At 38.3% G+C, this 15111-nt stretch overlaps 1 protein-coding gene across 1 annotated transcript in view; it reads right to left on the reverse strand.

The window, feature by feature from the left end:
- Uggt2 (UDP-glucose glycoprotein glucosyltransferase 2) overlaps positions 1 to 15111 on the reverse strand; it is a 98360-nt gene that overhangs the window by 71172 nt on the left and 12077 nt on the right. Inside the window, exons 6-11 of the mRNA XM_021637093.2 lie at positions 13182 to 13278; positions 11858 to 11930; positions 9479 to 9579; positions 8553 to 8652; positions 6357 to 6417; positions 1785 to 1876 (exon numbers count right to left, since the gene is read on the reverse strand). Of these exons, the coding sequence (XP_021492768.1) occupies positions 1785 to 1876; positions 6357 to 6417; positions 8553 to 8652; positions 9479 to 9579; positions 11858 to 11930; positions 13182 to 13278 (524 nt within the window). The remainder of the gene's footprint in view (positions 1 to 1784; positions 1877 to 6356; positions 6418 to 8552; positions 8653 to 9478; positions 9580 to 11857; positions 11931 to 13181; positions 13279 to 15111) is intronic.

The raw sequence follows: 15111 nt of genomic DNA on the forward strand, positions 1-15111 counted from the left end.
TGTGCAAGCTGCCAATGGAGGGGCCACGGAATGTCCTAGCCAGCTCTAACACCTCTGATCCACTCATCAAAGAATCTTCTTTATAACAGACGGAGACCATCACAGAAAACCACAACTGGACACAGTACGTAGATCAACATATCATGGAGAGCCTAGGCCCCAAACATCACAGCTCCTGTATCTATAGCTCATGAACATCTTGGAAGATGTTTGGAAGAAAAACTTTAAGAGCCAAAATATCAGGAAGTCTGCTACAAAACCCTCTCCCGGAAATGTCTGTATAAGTAAGACCAGAACAATGGGAATATAAATGGTGGAAGAGGTAAAATTTTGCAGGGTACCGTCCATAGACAGAGTACAGGAAACTAATTATAGTTGAGAGAAGGTTAATTAATCTGTTTCCATTGTTGATTATCCAAAGTAGATTATACACTCTATTTCTCTTCTGTCTGACTCATGACTTTAACTTACAGTTGAGCTGGGTACGGTGGCACACACCTTTAATCCTAGCACTCAGGAGGCAGAGGCAGGTGGATCTCTGTGAGTTCGAGGCCAGTCTGGTCTACAAAGTGAGTCTAGGACAGCCATGGCTACACAAAGAAACCCTGTCTCAAAAACAAAAACAAAAACAAAACAAACCAATACAAAACAACTAACCAGTGCCCAGAAAGGCTTGCTGAGACTGAAGCATCAACCAAGAACCTAGGACTCCTACAAAGATGTAGCAGATGGGAAGCTTAGGCTTCATGTCGGTCCTCTAGGAAGGGAAGTGGGTGACTGTAGTGGGAACAGACTCACTTGCCAGCTTTTTGATCACTTCCCCCAGGAAGGAGTGCCTTGCCAAGCCACAGGGGAAGAGAACATACTCAGTCCAGATGCAACTTGATGAGCTGGGGTGGGGGGATAGGGAGTCTGCTTTTCTGAGGAAGAGGGGTGGAGAGAAAGAAGGAGGGTGGGGCTGGGAAGGGAGGAGGGATATGGCTACAACCAGGATATAAAATAAATAAAAATAAATTAAAAACAATACAAAAACAAAACAAAAACTTACAGGTAAGTGGCCACTATACCAGAGGCCTGTCTAATTCTACCTCAGAGTACTTTTGAAGAATTCTGTTTGTCCTAAGACACCTGATGGCACACAACATTCTAACTGATAGACGCAGAGACACATCTTATGTTTGCAGTTCTTTTCTGGAGAGCAGAGATCCCAGAGCTCTCAGTCCAGTCCCAAAGTATTTCCTGTTAAACATTAAGCTAATTTTAAAGCAAAGGCAGTCTAGAATAATGAAATAGCTGAAGTCCTACCATCCCCCAGATCACCCCCATCTCTCCCAGTTCTGAAATCCGAAGACACTGCACTGGTGTATTTTGGAAGGGCTGCACAACAGGAAGCACTGAATAGAAGAGTACAGAGGCTGGGACAGAGAAGGGACAGAGGCTGGGTAACAGGTACTAAGACACAGGGAGGACGAACGGCTGAGAGCAGGGTTAGCCACTACAGGGCGCAACAGTTACTACACGTTCAAAAGACAGAGAAGAGATGATTTCAGTGTTCTGCCTATGAAGGAATCGTGTTTGAGGTGACAGAAATGCTAATCACCCTGATCTGATTATACATCATACATATGTATCAAAATACCATATTGTAGCCATAAATGTCTATAACTATGTGTCAAAACATTTGCCTAATCTTTACAACCTTTTGTTTTGCATTTTGACAATAAATTCAGGAAAATGTTTATCTTTCCATAATTCAGAGCTTATGTTAATAATTTAACACTTACCTAAAAGGATCATAAACATCCAAGTCAACACGGAGGCCATTTATGAACAGACGAGCATCGCCTGGCTTAATTTCAAATCTATTTCGTAGGTCCTTGAAACAAAACAACACAACAGTTAACCGGCAAGTGTCAAAGGTTCGAGGTCTACCAGTGTCCCGAGTGTGTGCAGCGCTGTTCCTTCTGCACAACCACCACTGAGTTCTACACAGCAGTCATTGGCTGGTCTGCAGGTAGGTACTGGCTTTCAGAAATTCCTTAGGAACACCTCACAAAATGCTTCTGGGAGTGAATTCTCTGTGCATGTGTGTCTGTGCGCGTGTGCACATGCTTACATGTGCATGTGTGTCTGTGCGGTGCAGGGGGGATAAAAGGCGAGGCCTTGCACAGACATATGCCGGGGAAGTGTCTTTAGCAACTCCCTGCATTCTTCATGTCCAGTGTTCTTCGCAGCCTACATGGACATGCCTGAGAGGCAGCCTTTTCACTTTGAACACTCTACATGCACAACTGTTTTTTGTTTGTTTTTTTTTTATGTTGAATGTCTTTTGAGAAGCGCTGCTGCTATTTAAACTTCTTTCCATCACACCAACAACCGCACTCATTGCCTGTAAGGTGTCTTGTCTGCTCATCCTAGGTCAGTTCTCCAGCACAGGCACATTTTCATAGATTTGGATCTTTTTACTTTAGAAAACAATTTTAATCACAGTTTTAAGTGTTTCTTTTGCCCATTTTTTTTCTTTTATCTCAGAAACTTTTATGTAAAGTTTATCAGATTTCCTTATCTTTTCTTCTTCTTTTTTTTTTTTAAGATTTCCCCTATCAGGCTTTCTTCATTTGCTGTTTCTTCATGCTTTCCTCCTTGAATCTGTACATTTCTAATTTATTTTCTTTCCATTGTTTTTTCTTTTATAATTTATTTTTATTTATTACAACTTATTCACTTTGTATCCCCTGTAGCCCCCTCCCGCATCCTCTCCCAATCCCACCCTCATTCCCTCATCTCCTCCCATCCCCCTCTCCACGTCCAGGAATAGGGGAGGTCCTCCTCCCCTTCCCTCTGACCCTAGCCTATCAGGTCTCCTCAGGACTGGCTGCATTGTTTTCTCTGTGGCCTGGTAAGGCTGCTCCCCCATTAGGGGGAAGTCATCAAAGAGCCAGCCACTGAGCTCAAGTCAGAGACAGTCCCTGCTCCCATTACTAGAGAACCCACTTGGACAATGAGCTGCCATAGTCTACATCTGCGCCAGGGTTCTAGGTTATCTCCATACATAGTCCTTGGTTGGGGTATCAGTCTCAGAAAAGGCCCCTAGGCCCAGATTTCTTGGTTCTGTTGCTCTTTGCGGAGCCTCTCCAGGTCATACTAACTTCCCCTTCTTTCATAAGATTCCCTGCATTCTACCCAAAGTTTGGTTATGAGTCTCAGCATCTACTTTGATACCCTGCAGAGTAGAGTCTTTCAGAGGCCCTCTGTAGTAGGCTCCTGTCATGTTTCCTGTTTTCTCCTTCTTCCAATGTCCATCCTGTTTGTCTTTGAGGATTGATCATCTTACCCAGGGTCCTCCTTCTTGCTTCCCTTTTTTAGGTGAACAGATTTTAGTTTGTTTATCCTATATTATATGTTTAATATCCACTTATAAGTGAGTATATACCATGTGTATCTTTCTGCTTCTGGGATACCTCGCTCAGGATAATCTTTTCTAGTTCCCACCATTTGCCTGCAAATTTTGTGATTTCCTTGTTTTTAATTTGTATTTTCTATATGGTCAATTCTCCCCAGTGTTACTTGCAATTGGACTTTTTACTTGTCAAATGTTTTCTCCTTACTTCCTACACGTTCCAGAATCCTTCCAGCTATGACTTCACCTCATCCTCTTGGGCATGGCTATCAATTCATGTCCACCTTTAGTCTTAGTCATTTCTTTCTAAACCTGGCACTTCTCAGCTTCAACAATTTTTAAAGTTGTTTTTTCTTTAAATGAACACATGAATCCTGTATGTCAGTTTACCTCTGCTGAGTAGGGCATTAACTACAAAATGATCCTGTTCCCCTTCTATCTCAATCTTTACATAGATGTACCTTACCTTCTAAATTTTAAAATAGGAATGAGCTAGACTTACCCTGAGCAGATATTACTGTGTGTGGGTTCTTTTAGAGTGCAACAGGCAAGAGTAAGTTTTTATATTTCTCAGCATGAAGACTGCTTACAGGTCACTCAATCAGATCAAGTCGTCTCATTTCAAACCTCAGTCTCCTTGAAGGCTCTCAGCCCCAGTCATCTTTTCTTTGTCTCTGAGGGATGCTACCTTGTCTTTCAAATGCTATCTTTGAAGCCCCATCTTAGGTGAGTTGGAATACTGTCAACTGGCACACTGTCACGTGCTCTTTGCCCTTTCAAAGGCAGACTTTGGGAGTACGGAAGGCTCCCGTGTCTCACGCCACACGTTTATCTCAGGCGTCTTCTGTTGAGGGGCATGCTGGCCTTTAACGAGGAGGAGGAGAACAGCACACACTAACCACGTAGCAGCATCATGCCGTGGAGAACGTCTAGAAGGGGGACGTACGAAATGTGTGTGGTAGGAACAAGGCAGAAGCTCGTCCGCAAAGGTGCTCTGCTGCCACTGTGTCGCCGCCACTCCCAGCCCGGCTGTTTCAGCAGGGCTTTTCCAGGTGTTTCTCCTGAATTTGCAAATGATTTCACCATGAGTCGCTATCTACCTGCTGGAAGCACCCAATTTGATGATGTTCTGCTGCTTAGTTTTTAGGACTTATTTCTTAAATTATGTATAAGTACGTTTGTCTGTGTATCTGTCTGTGTACATGGAGATGGCTGACTAAGCCAGAAGAGGGGTTGGACTCCCTAGAGCTGGAGTGATAGGTGGTTGTGAGGAGCCGGACATGGCGCTGAGAACACAGCACAGGTCGTCTGCAAGGACAGCATGTTCTTTAACCATTGTTCCCCCTCTCCAACTCCTGCTGCTTGCTATTGTTTTCTTCCACTTTACCTTACTTTATTCTTAAAAAGTACAATTCATTTAAAACCCGAGGGATGGCTATCACGGGTCATTCTCTAGACTGATCATATGCTCACTTCTTCCCACAACACCTCTTTAATTTTATGAAATCTTCCAGCGCGCTGATTCAAATGACCATAAGGAAGAATGTTCTGATGGTAAGTAAACAGAAAAAACTCAACATCAAATGTATAAAGCCACTGACACCCTGGCATTTGTTTCCTCTCTTTTTTAAATCTTGTCTTCCGAAAAAGAAGCAATTAGTAAAGTTACAAAAAGGGGCAAAAACACAATTTAGCTAGCTGCCATCATTAAAACTGTTGGCAAGATTACCAGTGTGGCTGACTAGCCTACCATCCTACCTAGCCCAATTCTCTGCTTACTGCCATTACTAAGGAATAAATACTAACTGTTCTAGCTTCCCTTGCAGCTAGAGATTTCACATGACAAGGTCTTGGTCCATGAGACACATGTCAAAGTCTGTGGTGGGACAGCTTTAAAGATGATTAATGTGGTTACTAACATTCTTCTGGCCTCCTTGTCTCTGCATACAGAAGAGATGTTGAGCTGCTGCTGCTCTCTTACTATCTACAAAGCTAGTGGGTGTTTTACAAACAGTTTCTGACACTAGGGAGCTCCTGAGCTGCAGCATCAGTTATAGAGACTTTAAGACATCTTTTCATGTGAGAAAAATAAATTAACACTGTTTAGGGCCTTCAGTGTCTGCTATTAGGTTAATTAAGAGAGAAATGATTACGTGGCATGGAGCTAGGCTATGACCAGTATGTTAACTACTAGCATACAGCTGTAAGTGCTAACATAATTAGTATAATTGGGTGTTTAAATGTTAGTAAACCACTTGGGAACAATCTTATCAAACGATCAGCTACGTCTTACTTGCTATGGGATGCTAGGCATGTCACTGTAGTCTGACACTGGTTGATTCTTTCCAAGTGTCAGACTAGTAATAAAAAACAAGTACTCTGTACTACGTGAAGGCCGGGAAGGTACTACAAAGGACGAAATTCTGGAGTCAGAGTGCAAGTAGGAGCTATATAAACACCAGCTAGATTGTGAGATATATTACATACAGTAGAAAGAATATAATGTAAGCCTTAATTTTTTGTATTTATTGGCTGTTAAATTTTTTCAAATAATGTATTTTGATCATATTCTTCCTCTTCCGCAACTCCTTCAAGATTCTTTCCAACTTCTCACCCACGAACTTCATATTCTTTCCCTCCAAACACAAAACCCTCAGAATATCCCAAATCAAAACAAACGAACAATCATAAAAACAAAACCCTCAAAGACAAAAAAAAATTAAAACAAACAAAGACATAAAAATGTGCAGTGTGTTTGGAATCCTGAGCATGGGCTTGCTTTTGAGTGGCTGATATGCCCAGTGTCTCTCCAGTGAAGAAACCTGATTGCCTCTCTTTGAACTATTTTAACAACAGCACTAAAACTTGTTTTTTAAAAATTAAAATAAAATATCTAACTTATAAAAAAAGTAACGTAATATGGTAAATAAAAAATTTTACATAATTTCAAGCAAACCTTTTGATTTTCCTGTATTTCTTTTCTCATTAGTTCATTTACAGCAATCCTGGTGAGAGATCTGAGAAAATACATAGGTTACTTAATAATAGCATTCATTCTTCCCAAAGTGTTTAGGGATACTCAATAATTCAATGTAACAGAATAGTTTAGAAAGTATCTATTTTCTAAATCTTGAGGAGGATATTTCTGTAGTCTAATTTGACAATGGTTCCATATTTTATCTGACATTGTATTCCATTCACATGAAATAAAGACTAAAATATCATATACTTCCAATATACGTATCAAGTATTATCAAAGCTTATTTACCACTACTTTTATTTCAAAACACTCAGTTATATAGGAATTTGGATTACTCCGGGGTTAACCAACACAGGCAACACAGTCATCTATTGGTATAAGTAAGAAGCTGATTTCTGGATTCCCCATAAAAACAGAAAACAACTGCAGGGTGGGCACAGCCCTTATTTTTAATTCTATCTTTAACTTCTAAGAGAATGATAAAGTCTTCTAAAGTGGCAAATATGAAATGAAGTATAATCATTCCTCTTTATCTCTGAGTACTATATCTGAAAATTTGATGAACTACATTTGGAAAATGCTCAAAGAATAATAATCTCTTCACTGAACTTGAGGAGATAACATCCTTATAATTATTCTAAACGATGCAATGTACTGGCCGTTCACATAAGAGAACACTGAGTATTCTAAATAGTCTGTATGTGCTGCTGTCACTGTACAGCGACATGCGTAGGTCATGCACTACAAAACCATTTTAATAAGAAAAAATAATAATATTTTTTCTATAAATATAGTTATTTATAAATATAGTTATATATAAATATAATCTGTAACCCTCCTAAAATGTTATTATTATGTCTGTCAATGTAGGCATAAAAGAAATGATCTGAAAATGCATATTGTTACAGGGGATGAGAAGCCCTACCTGCAATCCAGCATTCAATAGTTAATTAACAGACTTACTACAACTGAAATTATTTTACTTTAGATTTGCACCAATTTCAAAAGCTACTATTAATGAAATAGTATGGCTATTAACATTACTATGGCTAAATCTGTATTTTCATATATACACATTTCATGTGTTAGTTATGAACAGTGTTAACTTCTCAATTCTCCACCTTAAAGTTGACTAAGTCAGGTGTGAATCTCATTTTGTAAATACATATACTAACGTGTCACAATAAAACTCCTCATTTTCTAATTAGTATTCTAATGTTGGTCACGAAGGCAGGCACAGGGGCGAAGTCCTGTAGTGCCACCCACTTCAGAGGATGAGGCAGAAAGATGGAGAAGCTGAGATCAGGTTGGGCCACACAGCAAGAACCTACCTCAAAAGAACTAAAGAAGAAGAAGAAGAAGAAAACTACAAACTTTTCTGTTTTCAGGGGACCATAAAACATATTTGGAATCTCTTGTGTTGAGCAGATACTATTTGTCTATCTTTCAAATGTAAAGCTACCTTCATTTAAGAAACTTTAATCTGAACTGTGAATACATGGACAAAATTGGAGAAAAAAGATTTAGCATTCAATCCTTAAAAAGACAAGCTAGATGAATTGGCTGCTTGCTCAAAATTCTCAAGAAAGTACTGTTTCACATACATACTGTGACTTGCTTGGTGTTTCTTCTAAACACAGATTTATATTTATTTACTATATCCGTAATTTTATTTAATGGAACAGTTAGTATTTCCTAGAAACAGTTCAATGACATATCTTATTGGCAAAAAGTATTACATAAAATACTCTATGCATTTAAAAGATTAACAATTTTGAAATCCAAACAAAAGAAAATGATTTGGCAGTACTGAAGGTACAGATCACTTATTTAGAATAACACTTTTTATTATCCTCCATGAAAGAATGAGAAATATTTTATTATTTGATCAAAAATATTTTCTTAGTCAAGATTCCTATCAAAATTAAAAAATATATTTTTCTTTTCTAAATATTAGGCTCTAGTTAAATAGTTCTCTTTGTAACATAATAAACATGTATATATATCCAATAGTTTACTCTAATAAAAACTAAACATAATGCAGAGTCCTAAATTGTGAAAAGCTATATATACTGGAACTGACATTTCCATTTTATGAAATCAGTTATTCTCATAAATTTCACTAAGTGGAAAGAGATCTGCGTATAATCACACCAATAAACTTTAACATACCTGGCTTTTATGGGGAAGTTCTGTGCAATATCCTTCATTAGCTTTATGGCATCATAGACAGGGGTAGACACTATTTGAGAGGCTGCTTGAAAACTCAGATCTGGAAGAAAAGACTCGCGAGGTGTCTAGTATAATGTAACAGCTTTAGACACCCCATTCAGTACATTTGACTCATCACTTCTTCCCCCACCTCACATGTTAACTTTATTCTATTGAGCATTTTAAAAGTTTTACATCAAAAACTTCCTTCTTAAGTTAAATTAAGGTATGACTTAGACTTTTATGAATGAGTGAATTAAAATAGAGTATCAGAAAGACCACTGCAAATAATATTTGCAGATAATATGGCTTCTATCAGAAAAACATGAGGCTATTTTCTCCTATAATCAGGCTGAGTGAAATATGTGACAAAAGCTTTGATGGAAAGAGTGGGAAGGCAGTTAATATTACTGTGGAGAAGTGCTGTCTTCTTCAGTGGTGCCAGTGTCCCAGTAAATATTCTCACCCATGCATGCAGGGAAACAACCCTAGCCTCCCCTCCCTTTCCCGCCCCCACAGGGAAAGAGGAAAAAAAGAGCTTCAGCAAAAGGGGTGGGGAGAGAAAATAACTCAAACTCGCTTTATACATGTATGAACTGTTTAAAGAACAAATATGATTTAGCAAGAGTCATTAGCAGAGAAACCAGTAGGTTTATAGCTACCTGTCCTCTCACTTAAATTTTTCCATTAAAATTTTTATTTAATATTTGGGTGCGGTGGTACACATCTGTAATCCCAGCACTCAGGGAGGTAGAAGCAAGAGGATCTCTTTGAGTATGAGGCCAGCTTGGTCTACACAGAGAAACCCTGTCTTAAAAAACCAAACCAAACCAAACCAAACCACAGCAAAAAACAAAACAATCAAAAAAGCATTCAAAGTACTGTACCTTGTAATTCCCAGACTTTCAAAGGCATCATTTCCTTGCTGCTTTCAATCAGGTACGTTTGGAATAGTGTCAGATTATCTTTAAGATCTGAATATATTTCTCTGCATCAGAATATTAAGTTATGTTAATGGTCACCATTTGCCACAAATTATGATACAAGCAATATACTTTTGAAATTTTTCCTCTATTTAGACAAAAGCTAATCATTCAGAATTAAGTAATAAATTGTGATACAGCTATAGCTATTGAACTGAATAAGGACGATATATATGGCTCCTTTAAAAATACATAAAACAAAAAATGTGGAGGAACAGATCCTTCATTTACACATGACCTGTAAAAGATGCAAAGAGCAGGAAGAATCACTAATTTTTACATTTTTAAATTCAATGCCTCAAAAATTTTAAGTATTGCATCTATATTTTAAAACAGAAACAATTTCACAACTAAAGACGGTGCTTCCCACAGCAACCCTCACTTGGTCCTAGCCAAAGGCCAAAGAGACTCTTGTTTCGTAGCCTAGAGTGTATTGTCTCTTTGTAGTTTCACCTCCTACTTACATAAAAAGCTCAAAAGGTAACTTTGTCCAATGTTAAATATACAAGGATATCTTTTAGAGGGTCAAACACTAACGTAGTCAAATGGCATTTTACTACGCATACTGTATAAGCGTTATCTTTCCTGTATTGCTCATAAAATCATGCCATAGTACCCCTTCTTGTTTAACAGAAGTCTTTGTTTAGGCTAACATTTATAAATATATATATATATATATATATATATATATATTATACAAACCAGTGGATAACAGTGAAACACCGAGAATCACTGAACATATGAAACAAAGGGAAAAGGAAGGTTTTGTCTACTATAGAATAAACTTCTATTTCAGATATTTATTTTAAAGAAAGACAAAACCACCCAATTATTCTATTTCTGATTCTAAAATCATAAACACCCAAAACACCCCACATGCTGTCAGCATAAGGCGTGTCCCTCCTTCACTGCTTTTGTTCATGTGGACCAGGGAAGAGATGAATAGAATATTTGGTTCACAGAAACACAGAAATTCAAACTGCCAATTTAGACACAACCGTAAATTAATATAACTTAATTTTAAAGATTAATAAGAAAATACACTATAATAGTACATCATTCAATATATGGAAAATGTTTCAACAACTGGAAAAAATATAGTAACACAAAAAGCAAAGGTCAGGAATAAGCAGTTAGCTGGAGAAGAAACTCAAAATCCAATAAATATAAAAAAGGAAGCTAAAGCTTGCAACAAACTGCCAATAGCTGACTGTTCTTGAATTCAAACTACAAAGTGCTTCAGTCAGTGAAATAATAGTACAGAAAAAAATCATTTCACTCATTAAAAAATTAAAAAACAGTATGTTGTTAGCACAGTTTTAGGAAACATATACATTCACATGCGAGTGTGGTTGTGCTACTAAATTTTAGGAGGAAAATTTACAAATATGGATCAAAATCAGGAAGCATAAATGTTTTGACGTGACATTTTCCCTTGAAAGTTGTGCCAAGAAAAAGCGAAGCTGCACACGACGGGTCCACAGAAACACTCTCGGGCACTACAAGGGGAGAGTGTCCCGTGCAGTGACAGTTCTCCCGCAGCACACTGGAAAAGGCGCAAACACTGTGCAAACTCCCTCCGCAGGCAGTTATTCCACTCCAGGGTTATGTGCAGGGAGGTTGGAAACATACCTGCCAAAGCAGTGACAGTCATCCCCCAGTTGTGGAATTCATGATTATTCCAAATGTCTGTGTTTTTCATCTTTGCTTTCTCTAGCTTTTTGACACTAGCTGTCTGTGAGTTCTTTAATGAAGACACCGGTGTGTATATAGCCTTGCTGGTTTTATGTCAACTTGAAACAAGCTAGAGTCATCTGAAGTGAGGGAGCATCAAATTAAGACAATATCTCCATAAAATCCAGATATAGGGCATTTTCTCACTCAGTGACTCATGTGGGAGGACTCAGCACGCTGTGGGTGGAGCCATCGCTCGGCGGGTGGGCCTGAGCTCTCTACAGAGTCAGGCGGAGCAAGCCAGGAGAAGCAAGCCAGTGAGCAGCGCCCTCCATGGCCTCTGCATCAGCTCCTGCCTCCAGGTTTCTTCCCTGAGAGATACATACTGTCCTGCCTTCCTTCAGTGATGAACAGTGATATGGAAGCATAAGCCAAATAAACCATTTCCTCCCCAAGTTACTTTCTGCCGTGGTATTTCATTCGAATAATAGAAACTCTATAGAAGACGGTTTGTATATATAAAAAGAGCCTGTGCCAACATAGCATATCAAATTAAATACTTTCAAAAAAGTGCATAATAAAACCAATTTCATTTCTATTCAGACTTACTTCAGTTTCCCGAAAAGAAATCCTTGAACTTCATCTGCTTCAGTCTCATTTTCTAAAGAAGTATCAGCAGTAGCTACATTAAAAACAATAAGTATCTGTCAGCTGGTGAAAAACAGAAATGTCAATTAAAAATTCAATTTTTGCATTTCTTTCCTTTAGAAGGTTGACATATGTGCATGTATGTACTATAATCCTCATTTTAAAAATGGGTTTAGATTGTTAAACACTGCATAATCACAATGAATGTCCTATAAATGACATAGCAACTCTCTATTTTATAAACCAAAATGAGAATAAATGGGACCCACAGCAAATCCTAGTTTATGTTTCCAGGTCTGGTGGTAGATCCATAGCCTAGTAAATGTGAGTTTTTGAACAATTCAAGCAATCTTAAAAGATGGTCACGCATCTTTAGAAAGAACACAAAAAATGCTGGTATAATATGTAACACTCATCCCCTTCTCCTATCAAGGGATGTGGAAGTCGAGGAGGGGAAGGCTGTGATGTTCTTCATCAGTGTGTTGCGACTCAGCCAGTCTGCTCCCTCTTCTCACTCTGCTGAAGCGCTGGGTCTCGGACTATAAGCAGAAATGCAGTCATGTGCTAGCTGTGTATTTCCTGAATTCAATCACTGCATAATATTTGTTATATGCTATGATTTCTGATGGGATAGATATCAGGATAAAGACACTAGTTATAAAAACCATAGTTGGTGAGAAAAGAGAAAGACAAATGGACAACTTTAATACAGTGAACAAAACTTTTCTAAGTGGAGGCACAGAAATACATGGGCTAGAAAAGAAAAAAAAGCAAACAAATAGACCTTTGAGAGACTAGGAGCTGTATGGCTGAGGAGATATTGGCGAATGACAGCTGCTGGAAAAGGGGGTCGGTTTCTTTAAGAGTATGACACTGTAAGTGATGATGTTCCTGCAGAGGGCCACACACTGAGCCCCTGAAGCCAGTAGTCGCCTGCACAGACGAAGCTGCTCAAGTATTCCAGCGCGTTTCACCCTAGCTGAGAGCTATTGGTGGTGGGTGGCTTGCTGAGGGAGGGTCACTTTTCTTTCAGAAAGGCCATTGGCAAGTTGGCTGTCATACCCCAGGGGATGACATCACACCCATATGCATATGGTAGGCACTAATGGACAGACTAAACGGGTTATAAAAACAAAAAAAGGACCGGAATTAAGAGGAAGATGTGCTAGGAGAAGGGTAGGCAGAACTGGAAGGGAAAGTGGGGGAGGGGTGACCAAATACACTGCAAACATGAATAACAATGTAAAAGGACAGAAAGGCCTTATTCAAACATTAAATATCTTACTTTTAATTTGGATATCATCCAACGCCTTGTATTCTGTATCCTTAATTGCTAGCTCCACACCATAGCCAGATAAGTACATTTTCCTTGAGCTTGGTTTCTGTTCAAATGCATTTATTTTAAAAAAGGAAACATTTAGTTAAGCATGTTATTTAAATTTAGTAGCATGACATATTAGGATATAAGAGCAGATTACCAATATTGGAAGCTTGCATGCATGTGCGTGTGTGTGTGCCTGTGTGTTGTTAGGTGCTGAGTCTTCAGTCCAGTGCCTTGCAGGTGCTAGGAAAGGACTCTAGCAGTCCCCTGCCCAACACAAAGAGCTTGTAACCACCGTGAACTATTATTATTATTATACTATTATTATTATTTGGGGACCACTTATGTGAACTATTATTTTGGGGGGGAATACTTAAACTTTCTACACCCATATCAAAGAACCAGAATTTTCTTGAGGACATCTTCCTTCACTAGAAACTTAGATATGACTCTTCAGTATTTTTTTAGTTAGAAAAAGAGATTTTTTTCTCTTCAAATCTACGATGCGTTAACAGAGGGTCCAATACAGTAAAGCTGAAATAGAGTTGCACTTCTTCCATTCACTTCCACAAGACTTGCTTCTTATGTGTTAGGCAACTGGATCCAGGACAATCAGAGAGCACAGAAGTAAGTAATGAAAAGTACAGAGAGAGATGGTCAATAAAACACTCAATGCTTAGTGCCCTGGAAACCTTGTTAGAACTTTTTTCAGGTGTCTCAATGACTAAAATATTCTAAATGTTGCAAATTAATGAGTGTCTATCTGAGTTATCTGAAATATTTATGTTATCAGATTTTAGTAGCTATTTTTCCTCTTTTTAGGAAGGGACAAATATAAAATTTTAAATGTATCTCTAGAGATGACTCCAGTGAGCAAGGCAAATCACGTTTCATTTTGCAGGAGGCAACACAGATAAAAATACATGATTTTTAGAAAGATGTCTAAGTTCCCTTCATGTTCCAACCTAAAATTCTTATCGGCTGTGCTACAACCATCATTATTTCTTTTTTATTCTAAGAGTTAAGAAGCTAGTTGTAATTACTTGAATGCACCAAATTCAGCTATGTATTTTTTCTTAACACAAGTTTATACAGGGACAGTTTGGTAATTCTGCATGTGATAGAGGAATGTGTAAGGCCAGATATCGGAGGGAAGGAGAACCGTAATGACACATTACCCTCTACTCCTCTAACGCTTTTCTTAAGCCTTAAAATGAAGTGTATCTGGAGAATGCCTCTCTCTTGGGCTGTTTTAGGTCCAAATCAGACCATGTATAAATAACCTTTGGATACAAACTTACAACTGCTGCTCGGAGTGTAATGAGAGCATGAAGAAACTAAGTTATTGATAACTACACTAATATAAAAAGTTGAGGTGTTCTAAAGAGTTTTCAATATCATGTGGCTACTCCAAAACCAAGTAGTAGCTGGTAGACTGGAAAACTGAAGTTTAGAGGCCACATATCTTGTCAGAGTTGATAAAGGAAATGCAATCCACATAACCAATTTCTATTATCAATACTAAAGTTATTGGTGCCTGGATCATAAAAGGAAAGTGTTTATTAAATTTCTATGTTGTTTCTCTTTTTGAAATGTATTACAATAAAAACAGAATTGTAGTTTAATAAGCTTGGATTTGTAACCTGAAGCTCCTAGCCAAAAGGGCTAAGATAAGCCTTCATATTTCTTTTGTTTTTTAAATTAAATTTTTTATTTTTATATTAGTTACAGTTTATTTACTTTGTATCCCAGCTGTAGCCTCCCTCCCTCATCTCCTCCCTGCCCCTCTAAGTCCATTGATAGGGGAGGTCCTCCTCCCCTTCCATCTGATCCTAGCTTATCAGGTCTCTTCAGGACTGGATGCAATGTCCTCCTCTATGGCCTAGCAAGGCTG

This window comes from Meriones unguiculatus, chromosome 9, assembly GCF_030254825.1.
Source record: "Meriones unguiculatus strain TT.TT164.6M chromosome 9, Bangor_MerUng_6.1, whole genome shotgun sequence".
In the NCBI taxonomy this organism is placed as follows: domain Eukaryota; kingdom Metazoa; phylum Chordata; class Mammalia; order Rodentia; family Muridae; genus Meriones; species Meriones unguiculatus.